The following is a 19505-nucleotide window of genomic DNA, read 5'->3' as shown; positions in this document are numbered from 1 at the left end:
ATACCTTAGTGCTCTTCTTTTTTTGAAAGCCTGCCTAAAAACAACTTCATTTCATATTAGGGCAAATTTAAGTGCTGTCTTCATTGACCGTAAGTTTAAAATATGTTATAATAATGATAATATTGTCACAATAAACACAAAATACAAAAACACTTTTCCTTGAGTATTCAATGAGTGTGGTGGTGAACCCTCGTCAACCAGTGGGTGGAGTCCCACCCTTGCAAATGAATTTGTTGAGTCGTGTGTGTGTGTTGGCCGGGTGTGTGTGCGTGGGCCGGGTGTGACTCAGTAAGAGATGCGTGGGTGGGGTCACATTCACTGGGTGCGTGGGTGGAGTGCCTCCCACAGGTATATCGCCAGGGTCACACACACACTTAAACCAATCTGTCTCCGCTATCCTCAGGCCCTTCCTGACTCCCCCTCACACAGACCTGAAAGGATTTGATACAGATAGTAAACCGGAAAGCAATATTGAATTTTCTGGCATATCACTTCAACCTATCCAGTCCTGTCAGTGCTGCAAGGTGGAGTCCATAAGGACTGAGGGAAAGCAGTATGGAACTGGTATGGAATTGGCCCCATCTTAAAAGTATCCATTCGGGCTCATGGATGTGGCGAGACTTACTTTCGTCAGGGTTGGGCGCTGCCAGGATGGCGCTATGCTGCTTCTTGACCTGCTCCACATCTTCTGACAGCTTATCTATACAGACTCGGATCTCTTCCACCTGCACAGGGAGTGAGAAGGAGGGGGCAGAGGCAACATACACAAGGGCTTAATTCCTGTACCCTTTAAATGAGTGTACTGTCAAATGGCCGTGGTCTAAGGAGCTTTTCCGTTCTAGTAATTATATTTCTATGGAATCGACCAACCGCAGCCACCCACGGAGAGCATGTGTGTACAGCATGGGAGAGTTGAGAGCCTCCGAACCTCATCATGGACAGGACTACCTCACATACTCAATCATCGACTGACATGACGACCCAATGGAAGCACTTTCTGATGGGTGGGAGAGCAGGGGAATCTCCATAAGTCGACATAAGTCAATTACTGACTGATAATTATAATCTCTGCTGAGAATTGCATGTTATAAATGGTTTTCACACTGAGACATCACAGCGAGACCTGTTTACATACATACACCCGCAATAACATCTGCTAAACACGTGCGTGTGACAAGTAACATTTGATTTGATTGTTAATACCTTATTACAGTATTAGCTATATATCGTCACTCGTTGTGGACCAATATCTCTATCTAACATTTGTATGATACAAGATGGCCGCTGTTTTAATGGTGGGTGTTCAAACTCCTCCAAACCCCACAGAATGTGCAGAGGCGCCTGCAGATAATACAAGAACTTCTGACTATCCCCTGAAAGCCTGTGCAAAGTCAGACTCAGCAGCCTAACCACACATTCTGCATTCATTCCACTTCTCCATCTGAATGTGTTATGTAATCCAATTCCCAATACAGACGTGTTTTGGCACTGTTTGTGGATATGCGGATACTTTTGCATTGACTGTATGGATATGAGCATATATGTGCTCTGCATTCCTATTCCTTCTCTACTCAATTATTAAAAGCTCTTCCTATTTTTCTTTCTAGGGGACAGAGTTCAATGACAATGGCTTGTGAGCTACTTCCGCAACGAAGCTAAGGCATACCGAATCAACTCATTCTTTATAGTGAATCATTGTTTAGCCCAGATTGAGCCAATTCCCCTTCCCCTATAGTGTTCACTTAATAGTTGTAGAGGAGAGCGTTGTAAAGCAGACAGATTCGTCTCCGCTAGGACGGAGGAGTTGAGCCACGACTCATAAGATAGTGAGGAGCACAGCTAAGCCAGGCTCAATAACTGCACCCTGCCTGCAGCAGCAGCAGAGCTCTTCAAAGGTAGGTGTCCTCAATCCCAGCTAGCCCCTCGGGGCCCCACTAACAGTGTCTACTGCTTCTTGATGGGCCAGAGAGTCTGCTTACCTGGTCTTCCAGGCTTGATAAGATGCTGATCAAAAGACAAGGACCAGAGTTGTGGATTTGGTTTGCGATTCCTGGTGCTGTACTGCAGATAACTGTGTATCTGTTCCAAGGTTTTTGCTTTAACAGCCTTTTCAAAGAGATAAAACAATTCCTCTGTGTAAAGAAATGGAGGCCACGTTCTGAGCGTCTTGCACAAAACAAAATCAACTACTGGACATTTTAAGCCACAGATTGTCTGTACTCCCATAAATGCTGGGGCACTCTGTAGCCATATTGTCAGACATCCAGGGTGTTAATGTCTTCGTTAAGACTTAACACTCAGCGATAAAGAGTTCTGGCAGCATCTCCAACGTATAAAATATACCACTGATAAAGTTGATTGATTCACTGCAGTCTTATTATGGTAGGAAGAAGTGTAAGGTCACTCAATTTTGGCATATTAGTCTAAATAAATCACAGGAAACCCAGGGGGAGGGAAATAAAAGCTGTTACATCCTCCACACCTTGGTCTTTAATTAGCTTTCCCCCGCCATTGGATCATAGATTAGTATGTAAGTCATTCTCATTTCTTGTGTTTGAACACACCAAGCATAATGTTGCTCTACTTGCATGTCCTGCCCCTCCTCCTTTTCCTCCCATAGCATGTTCCTGGTTGCATAGGATGAATGTTGAAAGAAATGATTCTTAATCACTTTCAATTTTGAAAGATAAAGCTGAAGGGAACATGACCTGGGGATAATGTAGCCATTAGGCCTATTTTCTTTTCTTGTTGTTACATTATGTGGCCTGATTTCACCCATAATGATATGGCATTAATATGTACTGCACTTGGAACCACTATTAAATGGGGAACACATTAAACAGTAACACCTTAACTTGAGATATATGGCACTTATAAGGCATTTACTACCAGTTAATCAGCAATTATGACACTATGTATAGACCTTAATTAGCCCTTTGCCCCCTTTTATTAAACATGACCCGTAGATGTGTGGATACAGGAACTACCAGGTTAAGTTTGTAATAATGGTAATTAGGATATTTCTTATACCATTCAATGGCATGTATTACAGTTGTTTTGTTGCACTGACCTGTTCGAAGAACTCATCCATGAAGTGATCCCGGTCAACCTGGACAACTTCTTCATCATCATCGCTGTCCTTAGCCTGAAACAGAAGAGGGGAAACACAAAATCAGTCCCCAATGCACTGCACTGACATATTGCTATTTATTGCTGATTGCGTATTTGTGACCTGTGCAAACCGCAGATAACACAGTACCACACTTGGCTATAGATCTCTCCTAACTGTTGGAAGGGTAATGAGTAAGGATGGAAGGGTAAGGAGTAAGAATGGAAGGGTAAGGAGTAAGGATGGAAGGGGGTAAGGGGTAGAGAATAAAAAGGAAAACCCTGGTATCCATACTGCTTGGTGACATGCATGGCAACCATTTTAGATAAAGCCACAAAAAAAGGCTTTGAAATATGTATTATATTTGCGCTGTCACTTCAAACAGTTCATGATATGAAGGGAGTGACTCTCAGGGGCTCCAGAGTTGCGCAGCGGTCTAAGTACCTGGTTCAATCCAGGCTGTATCACATCCGGCCGTGATTGGGAGTCCCATAGGGCGGCGCACAATTGGCCCAGCGTCATCGGGGTTTGGCCGGGGTAGGCCGTCATTGTAAATAAGAATTTGTTCTTAACTGACTTTCCTAGTTAAATAAAGGTTAAATTGTAAATTATATATATTTAAATAACACAAACCCTTACATAAATCCTCTTCGACTTAGAGTGATGCAAGCTGTGTGAACCGACCTCAAAGGGGTCAAGGACTAAGAGACAGTGAGAAAGAGAAGCTGTAAACGAAGCTGTTGAAAATGGCAGGAGAATCGATGGAACACCTTACATTTGCGCTAAAATAATAAAGATGTGTCCTCGGCTTCTTGTCGCGCTAAGCGTTGATGAATTGCCAGAGGCCCATGGAGAGGGCCTGAGGTGTGCAGTGTTGGCAAAGTGGAGCGTGGGCCGTCTGCCATAGGGCAGCACACAGCTCATTCTGTTGCTGATACAGTATTATGGGCACTACAAATTATACACCCAACGAAAAAGGTGACACCAGGCAATAGATAGGGATAGATCACACCATGTGTATGCTGTATGGTCAAATTGATGAACTATTTAGGCAATAGCTTGATGGGTATTTTTCCTATTTGCGTCAGAGAAGGGCAGAGTATTCATGTTCAATTAACAGACAAGCAACAGTTAGATCTAGGGCTCTATTTAATCCGTAGCGCTGAAGAGCTGCACTATAGCGCGATAGACATTTAAAGGCAATGTTCCCGCGTTAGCTAGGACTGCATTCACAGAAAACGCTACATATGTCGGCTCAATCTGAAATTACCTTTACATTTCATTCGCGCTATAACGCTAAACCTCAACGATACGGATTAAATCGAGCCCCTAGAGTGTTTTGTGACCTAATGGCAGTCATGTTGAATCACATTGTGAGGGGGAGAGAGGTTGACAAATCCATTTCACCTGGAGAAAAACAACAAATCGACAAGACCTCTACAGTGTTGTCTACTAAGTCCACACTACAAGAACAGTCATTGCTGAACAGCTTAGTCATAAACACAGCTAGTGGACACCTATCTATAACTGTTGGCAAACAGAGAAATGTACAAAATGGCAGCCATCTACTTGGGCACACTCTAGTCAACATATTCCCTTCACTCTTCATTGCTTCCTGTTTGCCTTTTGGCCAGAAGAATACAGGAGAGTTAAGTCATCTAAATCGCATCTCATGCCAAAAGATACAGCAGCAGACAAGTGTGTCAGGGAGACAATGTTTTTTCATAAGGGCATACGGGAGGGGAAAATAGCTCCAAGGAAGAGGCTGGATGCGTTGGGAGGCCTAGTCGAGTTGCTAGGTTTTTAACTAACGGACAGTTAACTATGTCTCCAGCGGTTGGGGCTGGCTTTGCCTTGGTTAGGGTTTAAAACATTTCCCTCCAGTGCCCACTTCTAACTAGCTAGCTCCACATCGAGGATGTGCAGTTCATGTTCCTGCCCTCGGATGAGAGTCCCCCACTCTGCCTTGTATGGTATGATGAGAGACGGTTCCTGGTTGGATCCCTCACTGTCCAATGTAATGTGATGCTAGTGTATATGGAGCGTGTGACAAAGGATTAATATAACTTCAGTGCACGGAGCTTTGATATTGATACACGCTGCAGTTATTGGAGGACACAGCGCCATTTAGCCACTTTTTGTTTTGTTTTTTCTCTCACCCCATTGTATAGATTTTTTTTGTCATTTAAATACTTTTCTGAAAAACATTCCATGACAAATGGACCTTTTGTACATTTTTTGCTCCATTTAAGCACATAATAGAGACTGTAATGTGTTGAGTTTCACAGTAGCTTTCAGGCTAATGAGCGGTGACTCACATTTGTGCTAACATTCACACAGGCAATATCAATGACCTACCATATTCGTATCAATTTCTCACAATTATTTTCTGAAGCTTTTAGTACCAGCTCAATTTAAATGGCCATTGCGATGCAGAAAAAAATTGCTGCGGTTATTTGATTGAATGAGATGTTGCTCAAATTTGGGTTAATGAGTCATTGGTTTCACATCTCCATATGATCATCGAAGAGAAAGACATATAGAATGTTCAATCAGAATGAAACAACCGTCAGGCTTCCACAGAGAACCACGATTCTGACAGACTCGCCTGAATCAGTTTAGGTTTCCCTTGGTTTTTATCAAAGGCTACAGATCTGGAACTGTGGTTCATCTGTCTGGTCCCTTTCATTCAGAAGGCCTTGGACTGGAGCATGTTGGAGTAAGATATGAACACGACTGATTGTGTGCAGTCGTGGCTGTGGCTGTGGTCATACGTGCATTGTGTCGTCCTCCAAGCTTTCATTGTGAAAGGGTATGGTTTCAACATACAGTCAATCAAAGTATTGATTATAATAGGACTACGGATACCACCAATCTGGATAACGCGGTAGATGTTTTTATACGTGTAAAGTAGCAAGTAAAAACCATATAGCAGACATAGTAATATACTATGCTTGCGATATAACTGCAGTGTTGCAAGTAAATCATTAATTTGATAAGAGATAGTGGCCTATTCCTAGATCATTTCCAATTAAGATAGCTGATGCAGATTTAACATTATAATCCATGTTGAAACTACCAAAAACTCGATCATTTCTTTCAGGGATCCCCCAATGGTTTGTTCACGATCAACTGCTCAGATTTCCTCCTTCCCAGAGCTGAAATATTCTGTCCATTTTCTATGTATTATTCATGGGATGATGGAGCAGCTTCTGCTGCATATTGCCCTGCCCACCATCTTCAAGGCTGCCTGACTGTTACACTGCACAGATGCACACAATCTTAGCTGGGCTTATTTTATATAGATCATGATGTTGTAATAGGTATCAATGTGAGTTAAATCCTAAGCATATAGCCTACACCTACGTATTGCACAAAAAGGTGAATGTTTTTAAACTCATCAATCTACACACAATACCCCATAATGTCAAAGAAAAAAAAGTTTTCTTGAAATGTTGCACATTTTAGCAAAAAAATGAAATATCACACTTACATAAGTATTCAGACGCTTTACTCACTACTTTATTGAAGCACCTTTGGCAGCGATTACAGCTTTGAGTCTTCTTGGGTATGACACTACAAGTTTGGCACACCTGTATTTGGGGAGTTTCTCCCATTCTTCTCTGCAGATCCTCTCATGCTCTGACAGTTTGGATGGGCTTCAAAGGCATTTTCAGGTCTCTTTAGAGCTCTCCGATCGGGTTCAAATCCGGGCTCTGGCTTGGCCACTCAAGGACATTCGGAGACTCGTCCCGAAGCCACTCCTGCATTGTCTTGGCTGTGTGCTTAGGATTGTTGTCCTGTTGGAAGGTGAACCTTTGCCCCAGTCTGAGGTCCTGTGTGCTCTGGAGCAGGTTATCATCAAGGATCTCTCTGTACTTTGCTCCATTCATCTTTCCCTCGATCCTGACTAGTCTCCCAGTCCTTGCCGCTGAAAAACATCCCCACAGCATGATGCTGCCACCACCAGGCTTCACCGTATGCATGGTGCCAGGTTTCCTCCATATGTAACGCTTGGCATTCAGGTCAAAGAGTTCAATCATCTTGGTTTCATCAGACTAATTCATCTTGTTTCTCATGCACTGAGAGTCCTTTAGGTGCCTTTTGGCAAACACCAAGTGGGCTGTCATGTGCCTTTTACTGAGGAGTGGCTTCCTTCTGGCCACTCTACTAGAAAAACTTGATTGGTGGAGTGCTGCAGAGATGGTTGTCCTTCTGGAAGGTTCTCCCATCTCCACAGAGCAACTCTAGAGCTCTGTCAGAGTGACCATCGGGTACTTGGTCACCTCCCTGACCAAGGCTCTTCTCCCCCGATTGCTCCGTTTGGTCAGCTCTAGAAAGAGTCTTGGTGGTTCCGAACTTCTTCAATTTTAGAATGAGACCACTGTGTTCTTGGGGTCCTTCAATGCTGCATAAATGTTTTGGTACCCTTCCCCAGATCTGTGCCTCGACACAATCCTGTCTCAGAGCTGTATAGACAATTCCTTCAACCTCATGGCTTGGTTTTTGCTCTGACATGTACAACTGTAAGACCTTATATAGACAGGTGTGTGCCTTACCAAATCATGTCCACTCAATTGAATTTACCACAGGTGGACTACAATCAAGTTGTAGAACATCTCAAGCATGATCAATGGAAACAGGATGCACAAGAGCTCAATTTCGAGTCTCATAGCAAAGGGTCTGAATACTTATGTAGATAAGGTATTTCTGTTTTTTATTTTAGCGACCACAATTTCTAAAAACCGGTTTTTACTTTGTCACTATGGGGTATTGTGTGTAGATTGACGAGGAAAATGTTTATTGAGTCAAATTTAGAATAAGGCTGTAACAAAACAAAATGTGGAAAAAAGGAAGGGGTCTGAATACTTTCCGAATGCACTATATGGTAAGCCACACAAATATGTATATGGTAAGCCACACAAATATGTATATGGTAAGCCACGCAAATATGTACTGTATATGGTAAGCCACACAAATATGTATATGGTAAGCCACACAAATATGTATATGGTAAGCCACACAAATATGTATATGGTAAGCCACACAAATATGTATATGGTAAGCCACACAAATATGTATATGGTAAGCCACACAAATATGTATATGGTAAGCCACACAAATATGTATATGGTAAGCCACACAAATTTGTATATGGTAAGCCACACAAATGTGTATATGGTAAGCCACACAAATATGTATATGGTATTCCACACAAATATGTATATGGTAAGCCACGCAAATATGTACTGTATATGGTAAGCCACACAAATATGTATATGGTAAGCCACACAAATATGTATATGGTAAGCCAAACAAATATGTATATGGTAAGCCACACAAATATGTATATGGTAAGCCACACAAATATGTATATGGTAAGCCACACAAATATGTATATGGTAAGCCACACAAATATGTATATGGTAAGCCACACAAATTTGTATATGGTAAGCCACACAAATTTGTATATGGTAAGCCACACAAATATGTATATGGTAAGCCACACAAATATGCAAACGCTAACAAACTTGCAGCATCACACAAAAGCATGTTGGCTTTATTTGAAAAGGCAAACACACATAAATGGATAAAGGCACCTTAATCCTGATATGTGACAGAGATTAAGTGAGAAATATATATTTCCGGACTTGTTTATATGTTTATATGACAAGTAGCTTTGATTGTAAAGGAGTCAGGTAACAACAAAGATATTCAGAATGTCCAAGATAGCTGACCTCTTCAGAGAGGCAATATCTTCTCATATTCCACAATGTCAGTGTTGTTTTACAACTTGGAGTCTTTTCACCATCTCTTATCACATTAGCATCTTACCTACACACTAACACAGACCCCTGCTAAATCAATACAGCCATAAATAGCTGAGCTTGAATAGCTGCATTTGTTTGCTAGCGATCACCCTACAACAATGTGCATTGTTTGCGTATGTGTGTGTGCGTACATGCTGGCTTTGAACTATGTGTTTAGCCAAGAAAAGAGAAGGATCATGCTTTTCACCCAGGGGTGTAGGACAGTCCTCTAGGACAGCAGTGCTGCAGGTTTTCCATTTCGCCCTTGCCCCTAATTGATCAGTTAATGTCACTGATTTCCCAGAGAGTCCACACACCTAGTAACACAGGTCTAAATCTGGCACTGATTTAAAAAAGCAAGAAATGAAAACCAGATTTAAAAAAGCAAGAAATGAAAACCAGCAGCCCTTCATGACTCGAGGTCAGGCAGCACCTCTGTTTGACCTAGTAACAATTATTAATTAAATATGGCAAATGTTATGCAGAAGCATTATGTTACGATGTGAGTAGCATATGTACCTCATTCACCCACTGTTGTCACTGCAAGGTAGATATAATCTGCAATAAATACTCTTGGCGCCGACCTAAAGTAAGACAGGAAGCACCCAACTTGTGTATTCAAATGTGTATTCAAATGTGTAGTGAAATGTGTAGTCAAATGTGTAGTGAAATGTGTAGTGAAATGTGTATTAAAATGTGTAGTGAAATGTGTATTCAAATGTGTAGTGAAATGTGTAGTGAAATGTGTATTCAAATGTGTAGTGAAATGTGTAGTGAAATGCGTATTAAAATGTGTAGTGAAATGTGTAGTGAAATGTGTAGTGAAATGTGTATTAAAATGTGTATTAAAATGTGTAGTGAATTGTGTAGTGAAATGTGTAGTGAAATGTGTAGTGAAATGTGTAGTGAAATGTGTATTAAAATGTGTAGTGAAATGCGTCTTAAAATGTGTAGTGAAACGAGCAGCAGGGCTAATGCTAACTCGTCGCTAGCTCTGTTGCCAGATGCTTCTGAGGGGATCCTCATCACAAGCTGCAGCTATGTCGGCTAGACTACAGCTATCTCATCTTGAACTGCTCAGCATTTTTACATTTCCACTTTTGTGTGTGTGTGTTGTCTACTCAATGTAGCTATATTTGGCTGTTTTCTTCCTTTACTCCTCCCAGGCTCTCCCAGCACTCCACCTGCATCCGGTTTCACCCGACGGGGGGAATGGCAGCCTCTCTAGCCCTTGCTTGCCAATGGGCAGATAAGCTAGTTCACAGCTCATATCTTCCATATGAGAGGTATGCGCATACTAATGATAAGTGGCCAAGGGGCAAAACATTCCACGACAACAGATATTCGTGAGGAGAGAGAGCACGTAGGTAGGTATGGTATGAATAGTTGCATATATGAGCAGGTAAATCTGCTAGGACTATGTTTAATGGAATGGAGTTAAGATATGGAATTCAACTGATAGGAATGTGACTATAATAGTGCATAACATGCCTGGGCTGCAGAGATAAGGTTTGAGAGAGGTTTTCTGCAGTAACATCAGCAACAGGATCTATATAAAGAATGAATATCTTTCGATTGTGTTACAGCTGGTACTAGATTGATCAATCTAGTATTACAATTCACATGGACAACAATGGTACAACATAGACACTGGTTTGTTTGAAGAGTTTTTGAGGAAATGAAATGCTAATTATTTAGCAGAGAATAGACATCAAAAGATGCTGTGAGGTAAGATATGGTTGAATACGGTTAGACATGGTTGGTGGAATCAGATGGGGTTCCAGAACGATCCACAGAAGTGTACCGCTCACTTGCTTGTGGCAATGGATTGTTGTAACAGCTGGACTAAACAAACCATCACGCTAGGATTCAGGTTACACTGGACAGGCTAAATGCCTAGACTGGCTAATCAGGGCTTGAACCAAATCCATATTTAATCTAATGTTAAGTAGGGCCTATAACTAATGTAGACCCTTTAGCTGAAGCTAACCCCAGACAACCTCATATTCACTGTACACATTATTCTTAGTTACAACAGGCAGCAGAAAGGATTTGATAGCAATGTAATGGATGCACAGTACTTCCACCACTGCCCTCCCTTCAGATTTCCCAGAACATTCAAAAACACATTCATTGCTAGGTGTGAATGCAACCTCATAGTGTTCAGAGCAGTACATAAAGCATTGCACATCTGGGAGATAGGCCTCTTGAGGGTACCACATAGAAATGCTGTCGCTCTGAGCAATGTAGGGCATGCCTAATACACCTGCCATGTGAGTCTCAGTTCGTACACGGTTCTAAACTGTTTATGGAGGTATAAAGTCGCCCTAGTTAAAAGTGTGTGTACTCTGCGTGTGACCAACGACGTACACAATCACATTTCAACTGGGTAACCCACATGAGGAAGCCCTGTCTGTGTCCCCCTCGCCCCCTCTAAATAGCCAGCCGCGTCCAGATGCACGCCAGCGACTCGTGACACAATGAAACTTTAAGCGACCACAAAGCTAGCCGTGGGGGGTTCTCTGTATCGCAGACTGTAGCACGCCTTTTCAAGTAGTTCATTCATTATTTTCATGGAGATACAATGCTAGGCAGGAAGCATGAATTTGAATGTTGTGTCACTGGATGTCCTGTAAAAAAAGAAAAAGCTAGCCTTCAATGGAGATGTAGTCATTTAAAAACCTTCAATAGGCCTATCCCTCACACCAGAGAAATGACTATGTACTGTACAGTATGTTGTACTACAGGCAATGTTACCCTTATGGAGTGATACATAAAGGCAAATCATCTGAAATGTATACTAAAGCATTTTAAACAGTACAATTAATTACCTCCAATACGTCTTGTGTAATAAATGATCCCCGCCTCATTAGAACACCACTACACATTTTGGTCGAACGTAAACGCTGAAAAATGCACACCATCTCACTCGCTATTACATAGGCAAATATTGAATTTATCGCTTATTCATCAAGCCGTTGACAGCCTAACCAGCTGTTTTGGATCTAGGGGCAGGGGAGCTTCCCTCTACGGATATTGTTTTATTGGTGGAGGAGAAGGGAAGTTACAATGCCGTTGTCCATGGGATCACACGAAGCTATGACATGTTGGCCCTGCAGTAAAAATGTCTACATATAATATAACATGCAATATCACTCTCTGCTTTGCTTTTGTGAGTGGATGGATGAGTGGATGGATGAGTGGATGGATATGTGGATGGATGAGTGGATGGATGAGTGGGTGGATATGTGGATGGATATGTGGATGGATGAGTGGGTGGATGAGTGGATGGATGGGGGAAGAGAGTATGGATGCATAGAATGTGAATATTATGTATGTGTGTATATGTGTACCTTGGATGTGTATGTACGTGTGTATGTGTAGCATTGTACGTGTGTATTTATGTGGATGTGTATTTGTCTGAAGTGTTATTCACAAAACTCCAGTCTGGATCTCTGAGAATGCCTAAACACACAAGTATTGATTATCTCCTAAAAACACACACCCTAGAAAACAGCCCAAGCACATTTGAAATGCAGAATTATATTCTTGCAATGTTCTTGAAAACCATTTGAAACTGAAGGCTCGCAAAACGATCATATTGAGTAAATCATATTTAGCAGCTCAAAAAACAACAACTGAGACTTTTATGGGAGATATTGCAGCAACCATCATCCGTGATTGCCTGATAGCCTGCGGACAGCATAGGATCCACCAGGAATAATGTGAGTAGCATCCGGACAGCTACCAAACAGAGGCAGTGAGTGTATCAGTTCAACTACAGAGGAAGGATGCATACTGCTGCGATCCCTGCTGCTGATGCTAACGGGCTGCTGGGAGGATGGATGGATTGATAGGGCCCATGTATGTTCAGATGTTTGGTCATACAGCTTATAAACCTATTTGTGCAAATATGTACACATATGTGTATATGAGTGTGTTTATGTGCATATTAATTGGATTAATTTGACTGACTGCACTTTGACAGCTAAAGCCCTGCGGCAAAGATGGAGCTATGGTGAGTGTGGATGAGGAGGATGAGGAGCAGAGGGGATGGGATGAGAAAGATAGAGTGAGGCAGAATGTGAGAGAGAGATCGAGAGAAAGGGTCAAGAGAAAAGAGAGAGCGGCTGTGGGGGAGGGGACAGAGGAGAGAGAGAGCGAGAGAGAGAGAGAGTGGGGGATGGGAGGAAGAGGGAGGGAGAGATCCAGGGAGAGAGAAGGAGAGCGAGATGGAAAGAGGGAGGGAGAGAAATTGGAAAAGGGGGGAGGGGAAGAGAGGAGAGAGTCTGTAGCTAGCTAACACACATGATGCAGGTTAAACAGCATCTGTTACCTACAAAAAAATCTCATTGCTCCCAGCACAGGGGATCTAACATCCGTTGTGACCCTACCAGGGGTCGCCCATTTCATACGTCCTCCCACCCCCAACGCCATCCTTCTGCATCCACGACACACAACTCCCTGTCAGGGAGAATTACATAAGCCTGGGTGACCTCAGGTGTCGGGGTGAATACAAATGCCATGAGCACCTTGCCCAACCCTTAGTCCATCTGTACTGGGAGAGGAAGAAGCCATTGTAGAGAGAGAGAGAGAGACGCCCCCTGTCCGCCGTTACTGCCCATGTCTTTTGGGCCTGGTAACAACATGAACTAATGTCCCAATGTAGTACACAGGGGTTAGGGTTAGACTTGGGGGGTTGAGTGGTGGCAGGAGAGGTAGAGGGCATGGAGAGGAGAGAGATGAAATAAAGAGCCCTGATGTATACACACGTCAACCCTCATCCACTTCATGTCCATCTTTTGTCAATCCATGTTCGCTTTTCCACTTCCAGGGCTATAAAAAGCATAGATTGTCCATGTTCCTTTATCAACCGTCATTCTGATGCTTTGAGGGGGCCAAGGGAGAAAATGGAAGCGAGCTGTCTTTTTTATGGCTCATAATGGAGGGGGGAAGGATGGAGGATGGAGGAGGGGATGTTTAGATAGAAATAGATGCTGTGGCTTCCAGACTGACTCAGCGAAAACTCAGGGGAGTGTCTTAAGTGAAGTAACAAACAAGGTCAGGATGTGATGAGCGAGCTGCACTGGCTGCCAAACCTGGGCTACAGGCAGCACCCACAGGCTCACAGAGAGAGAGAGGGAGGCTCCAGTAGAGGGACACAGGTTCTGTCCCGATTCTCCACCCTTCTCCCAAAGTGTGCACTTCACACACCACGGTAGAAACTCCCGCCAGTCTACGTTTACACCACTCCAATGCTTTTCAGTCCATGACAGGAAGTGCACACTTTGGGAGAAGTGTGGAGAATCGGGACGCACATCACTAATCCATCAATACTATGCACAGTCATATCAACCGCTCTTCCCAGAGTATTTTGCACTGTAAGATCCACTGTACTGCGCATCCCCCCAGAATCCTGAAATATAATTAGTGACAAATGGTAAAGTATTAATATTATATTTAAGCAATAAGGCTCGAGGGGGTGTGGTATATGGCCTATATATCATGGCTAAGGGCTGTTCTTATGCACGACGCAACGTGGAGTGCCTGGATATACCTCTTAGCCATGGTATATTGGCAATACACACTATATATACAAAAGTATGTGGACAACCCATCAAATTAGGGGATTGGGCTATTTCAGCCACACCCGTGTATAAAATCTTGCACACAGCCATACATACAAACATTGACAGCAGAATGGCCTTACTGAAGAGCTCAGTGACTTTCAACAAGTCAGTTCATCAAATTTCTGTGGCCGAGCAGCTGCACACAAGCCTAAGAATCACCATGCGCAATGCAAAGCGCTGGCTGGAGTGGTATATCAAGCTTCACCATCTGGCTGTGTGACCGACAAATCTGGGATTGGCGGATTCCAGGAGAACGCTACCTGCCCCTAGGCATAGTGGTTCTGGCTTGGCCCCTTAGGCCCCTTACGCTGTGGAAACAGTTTTGGAAGCCGCTTTCCTGTTACACCATGAAAATGCCACCGTGCACAAAGTGAGGTCCATACAGAAATGGTTTGTTGAGATCGGTGTGGAATAACTTGACTGGCCTGCACAGAGTCCTGACCTCAACTCCATCAAACACCTTTGGGATGAATTGGAATGCCGACTGCAAGCCAGGTCTAATCGCCCAACATCAATGCCCAATCTCACTAATGCTCTTGTGACTGAATGGAATCAAGTCCCTGCTGCAATGTTCAAACATCTAGTGGAAAGCCTTCCCAGAAGAGTGGAGGCTGGCTGATGTAGCAGCAATGTGCGGACCAACTCTGTTTAATGCCCATTATTTTGGAATGAAATGTTCGACGAGCATGTGTCCACATACTTTTGGTCATGTAGTGTACCACAAACCCCAAAGGTGCCTTATTGCTAGTATAAACTGGTTACCAACGTAATTAGAGCAGTAAAAATTAATGTTTTGTCATACCCGTGGTATACGGCCTGATATACCACGGCTGTCAGCCAATCAGCATTCAGGGCTCGAACCACCCAGTTTATAATTTACTTTGTGGAACGGGTTAGGGGTTAAAGTAACTAATGAAAAAGGGCTAATCGAAAGGTTGAGTGTCGGCTGAGCCATATCTCTAAAACACTAACACAAAATGACAATCTTCTAATTCCCCTTTAAATTAATTTATAAAACCTTAATGACTATCACTATCAGTTTTTATCAGACGCTTGTGTGTTATCAACAAGTATGATAAGAGGAGTAGAAATATTGCCAGAGGTGTTTTTGGAAACATGTGGCACGGTGCTAAGTTCAAACTCAATTTAGACCCTCTCTGAACGGCACGCAAAGCCCCCAAAATACATTTAGACTTACTTAAATTCACTTCATCCTCATTTAACCAAGTCTGTGGTCTCCCTCAGGGAATCACAGCTGAGAAATGGAAACAGGTTCGTGAGGCTGCCAGGACGTTTTTAGGGCATTGTACATGACCAATTCCCAGAATTCAATGAGCCATGTAATCAATATATAAAACGGTGAATGATGGGAGGATTTAACAAATCTGTGATTGCGTGTTTTAAATGATCTCGCATCACGTAGCCTAGGAACTAGTGTCTACCTAGATTATACTTCATCCTGTTGTCATATGCTCTAATGTCAACTGTTAATAACAACTGCATGACCACTTCTGTCATATGTTCTTAGATGCTTCATAAGAGTCTACATACCAGATGATATTACAGGGTGTTATGTCATTTACTAACCTCTGTGTCACATTGTTACATTGAATGGAATGATGGGCGTCATAACCGTGTCGTGTGCCGTTATAGAGTGTTCACAGACACCTTAAGTAAAGTGAGCTTCATTCGAGGTGTTATAAAACAGTTATGCATGTGGCTGCTCCACAGGATAAATTGAGAATCACCCAACGTTGCCATTCAAAGGACCTCCAAGAAACTATGGCAAATGGGAGCACAGATGTATTCAGGATTATACATTTTTGTTATATATAGAAATAAAAAAAAGAAACCTAATACCAACAACTTCCCAAAACACAAGAATGTTCTAATAAAACGGAAGCAAATAGAATTTTACAACATCAAGGTTGCTGGAGCACACCAGGATTAGTGACAGGTGTGAAAAAAAGGAAGATGTGCAGGCTACAGTAACAATGGCTAGTTATGCAGGTATCTAGCTAGCGAATTAGTTGATGTTGCAACTGCAACATTTCGTTGACCCTCCGATGGCTTAGATAGCTTACTATCTAGCAATCTGTCAGCACTAGCAAGTTAACTTCACTAGCTACTGGTGGAAATAAAAAAAACATACTCTGTAGCACATTGCACGTTAACATCCTCTTTCACAATTTAAACGCAATAACGTTTTCATCTTAATACACATTATTTTACACAATCTAATTAATGTCATTAGCTATTAACCATGTTATGTGCTGTGGCTAGATTAGGGTTAGTGATATCAAGTATCCTTGGGACATCCCTACCCTAAACCCTAACCTTAACCTTAACCCCTACCCTCACCTCTAACCTAACCTTAACCTTAACCCTTACCTTAACCGTTTAAAATGTATATTTCAATTGGGTGACATCAGATTTAGGACATCCCAAGGATTCCATTTAGACTTTCCTGCTAGATTTGCGCCTTCTTCACCACGCTGTCTTTGTGGGTGGACCATTTCAGTTTGTCCGTGATGTGTACGCTGAGGAACTTAACTTTCCACCTTCTCCACTACTGTCCCGTCGATGTGGATAGGGGGCTGCTCCCTATCCTAGCCTTATAATGGAGATATTCCCCACTCTTATGGGACGGCTTTCCACTAGATGTTGGAACATTGCTGCAGGGACTTGCTTCCATTCAGCCACAAGAGCATTAGTGAGGTTGGGCACTGATGTTGAGTGACTAAGCCTGGCTCGCAGTCAGTGTTCCAACTCATCCCAAAGGTGTTAGATGGGGTTGAGGTCAGGGCTCTGTGCAAGTCAGTCAAGTTCTTCCACACCGATCTCAACAAACCATTTCTGTATGGACCTCGCTTTGTGCATGAGGGTATTGTCATGCTGAAACAGGAAAGGGCCTTCCCCAAACTGTTACCACAGAATCATCTAGAATGTCGTTGTACGCTGTAGTGTTAAGATTTCCCTTCACTGGAACTAAGGGGCCTAGCCCGAACCATGAATAACAGCCATAGACCATTATTCCACCTCCACCAAACTTTACAGTTGGCACTATGCGTTGGGGCAGGTAGAGTTCACCTGGCATCCGCCAAACCCAGATTTGTCCGTCAGATAGCCAGATGGTGAAGCATGATTCATTACTCCAGAGAACACGTTTCCACTGCCCCAGAGTCCAATGTGGGCAAATTTTACACCACTCCAGCTGACGCTTGGCATTGCACATGGTGATCTTAGGCTTGTGTGCGGCTGCTCGGCCATGGAAACCCATTTCATTAAGCTCCTGACGAACAGTTTGGAATTCGGTAGTGTTGCAACCAAGGACAGATGATGTTTATGCGTTACGCGCTTCAGTACTCGTCGGTCCCGTTCTGTGAGCTTGTGTGGTCTACCACTTCACGGCTGAGCCGTTGTTGCTCCTAAATGTTTCCACTTCACAATAACAGCAGTTACAGTTGCTGTTATTGTGTTTTTATTGCTTTAGCCCCACGACAACTACCTTGGAACCTGAGACCATCCTCCAGGCTTTCCTGCCACAAGGGCTCCCGTTGGACCCTGGCTTTTCTGTGACAACGTTTTTGATGGCCTACCATGGTTACTGATGTCTCCACATTTGTCGCCGTTTGCCCGGTCTGTGCACAGAACAAGACTCCTCTGCAAGTTCCGGCTGGTCTCCTCCTACCTCTGCCGGTCCCTCACTGTCCCTGGTCTCACATCTCCCTAGACTTTGTCACAGCTCTCCCCCCCATCGGATGGCAACACCGCCGTCCTGACCGTTGTGGACTGGTTTTCCAAAGCCGCTCACTTCATTCCTCTCCCCAAGCTACCCTCTGCCAAAGAGATGGCCCAGCTCATGGTGCAGCACGTCTTCCGGATCCATGGACTGCCAGTTGACATGGTCTCCGACCGGTGTCCTCAGTTCTCATCCTGGTTTTGGAAGGCGTTCTGCACCCTCATTGGGTTGTCGGCCAGCCTGTCCTCCGGGTTCCACCCCCAATCCAGCGACCAGCCTGTTTCCCATCTCCTAAGTCATTAGCCCCTCTGCTGTTCGTCTTCTGTTGCCCCGTACCCTTCGTATACATCCCACCATTCATGTGTCCAGAGATAATCCATGTCTCACAGCCCGTTGTCTCTTGTTGCCAGTTCGTTTTGTTTGTGAAATCTACTGCTGTTTGTTCCCCTGCTCCTGCCTGTTTCTTGCTCTTGTTTTCTAGTCCTTTCCTGTTTTGACCGTTCTGCCTGCCCTGACCCTGAGCCGGCCTGCCGGTCTGTACTTTGCCCCACCTCACTGGATTATTGACCCCTGCCAGCCCTGACCTGTCGTTTGCCTGCCCCTGTATTAGAAATAAACTTTTGTTTCTACGACACTGTCTGCATTTAGGTCAAACCTGAAATGTGACAGTATCAGGTTGGGTGAAGAAGGAGTTGGGTTCTGTAAATTCGGTCAAAGTATCCAGAAGTGGACATGTGTTGATTGTTTGTGTGTTTTCTTCCCAAAGGAGTGATCTCCCTGAGTGTTCAAGTAGATCCACTGAAGTTGAGGATCCCCTGTGTCTGCGATGCACGCCGTTTGGCACAACACAGACCCAGTGGCGAGCACGAGACTGAGGAGACTCTGTCTGTTTAGATGCAGAGTGTTTGCCGGATAAAGTCATGCTAGGGTATATAAGTTATCCCATGAGAGCTTTTGTTCTGAACACACCACAGTGTTTCGGTGCCAAGTTTATGGTCATGATGCAGCAGTATGTAGGAGGGAGATTCCAAGGTGTGAGAAGTGTGCAGGTGGACATGAGACAAAGTGGAGTGCTTCAATTGTGGGGGTGGCCATGTAGCTGGGGATTAGAAATGTCCTGTGCGAGTGAGACCTTTTTTAAGTTTCCAGGGTGAGGGTAGTGCAGAAAGTGTTATATGCTGAGGCAGTGAGGAAAGTAGAGGATTGTGGGCAAA

At 43.5% G+C, this 19505-nt stretch overlaps 1 protein-coding gene across 1 annotated transcript in view; it reads right to left on the bottom strand.

The window, feature by feature from the left end:
* The window catches only part of LOC110538117 (syntaxin-1B), a 51695-nt gene that overhangs the window by 19898 nt on the left and 12292 nt on the right, over positions 1–19505 (bottom strand). The window contains exons 2-3 of the mRNA XM_036938149.1: positions 3071–3145; positions 626–725 (exon numbers count right to left, since the gene is read on the bottom strand). Coding sequence (XP_036794044.1) covers positions 626–725; positions 3071–3145 — 175 coding nt within the window. The remainder of the gene's footprint in view (positions 1–625; positions 726–3070; positions 3146–19505) is intronic.

The sequence above is a fragment of the Oncorhynchus mykiss genome, chromosome 12 (genome assembly GCF_013265735.2).
Source record: "Oncorhynchus mykiss isolate Arlee chromosome 12, USDA_OmykA_1.1, whole genome shotgun sequence".
NCBI lineage: Eukaryota > Metazoa > Chordata > Actinopteri > Salmoniformes > Salmonidae > Oncorhynchus > Oncorhynchus mykiss.
Note: the sequence above shows the minus strand (reverse complement) of the source record. Positions and strands in the feature narration are given on the sequence as shown.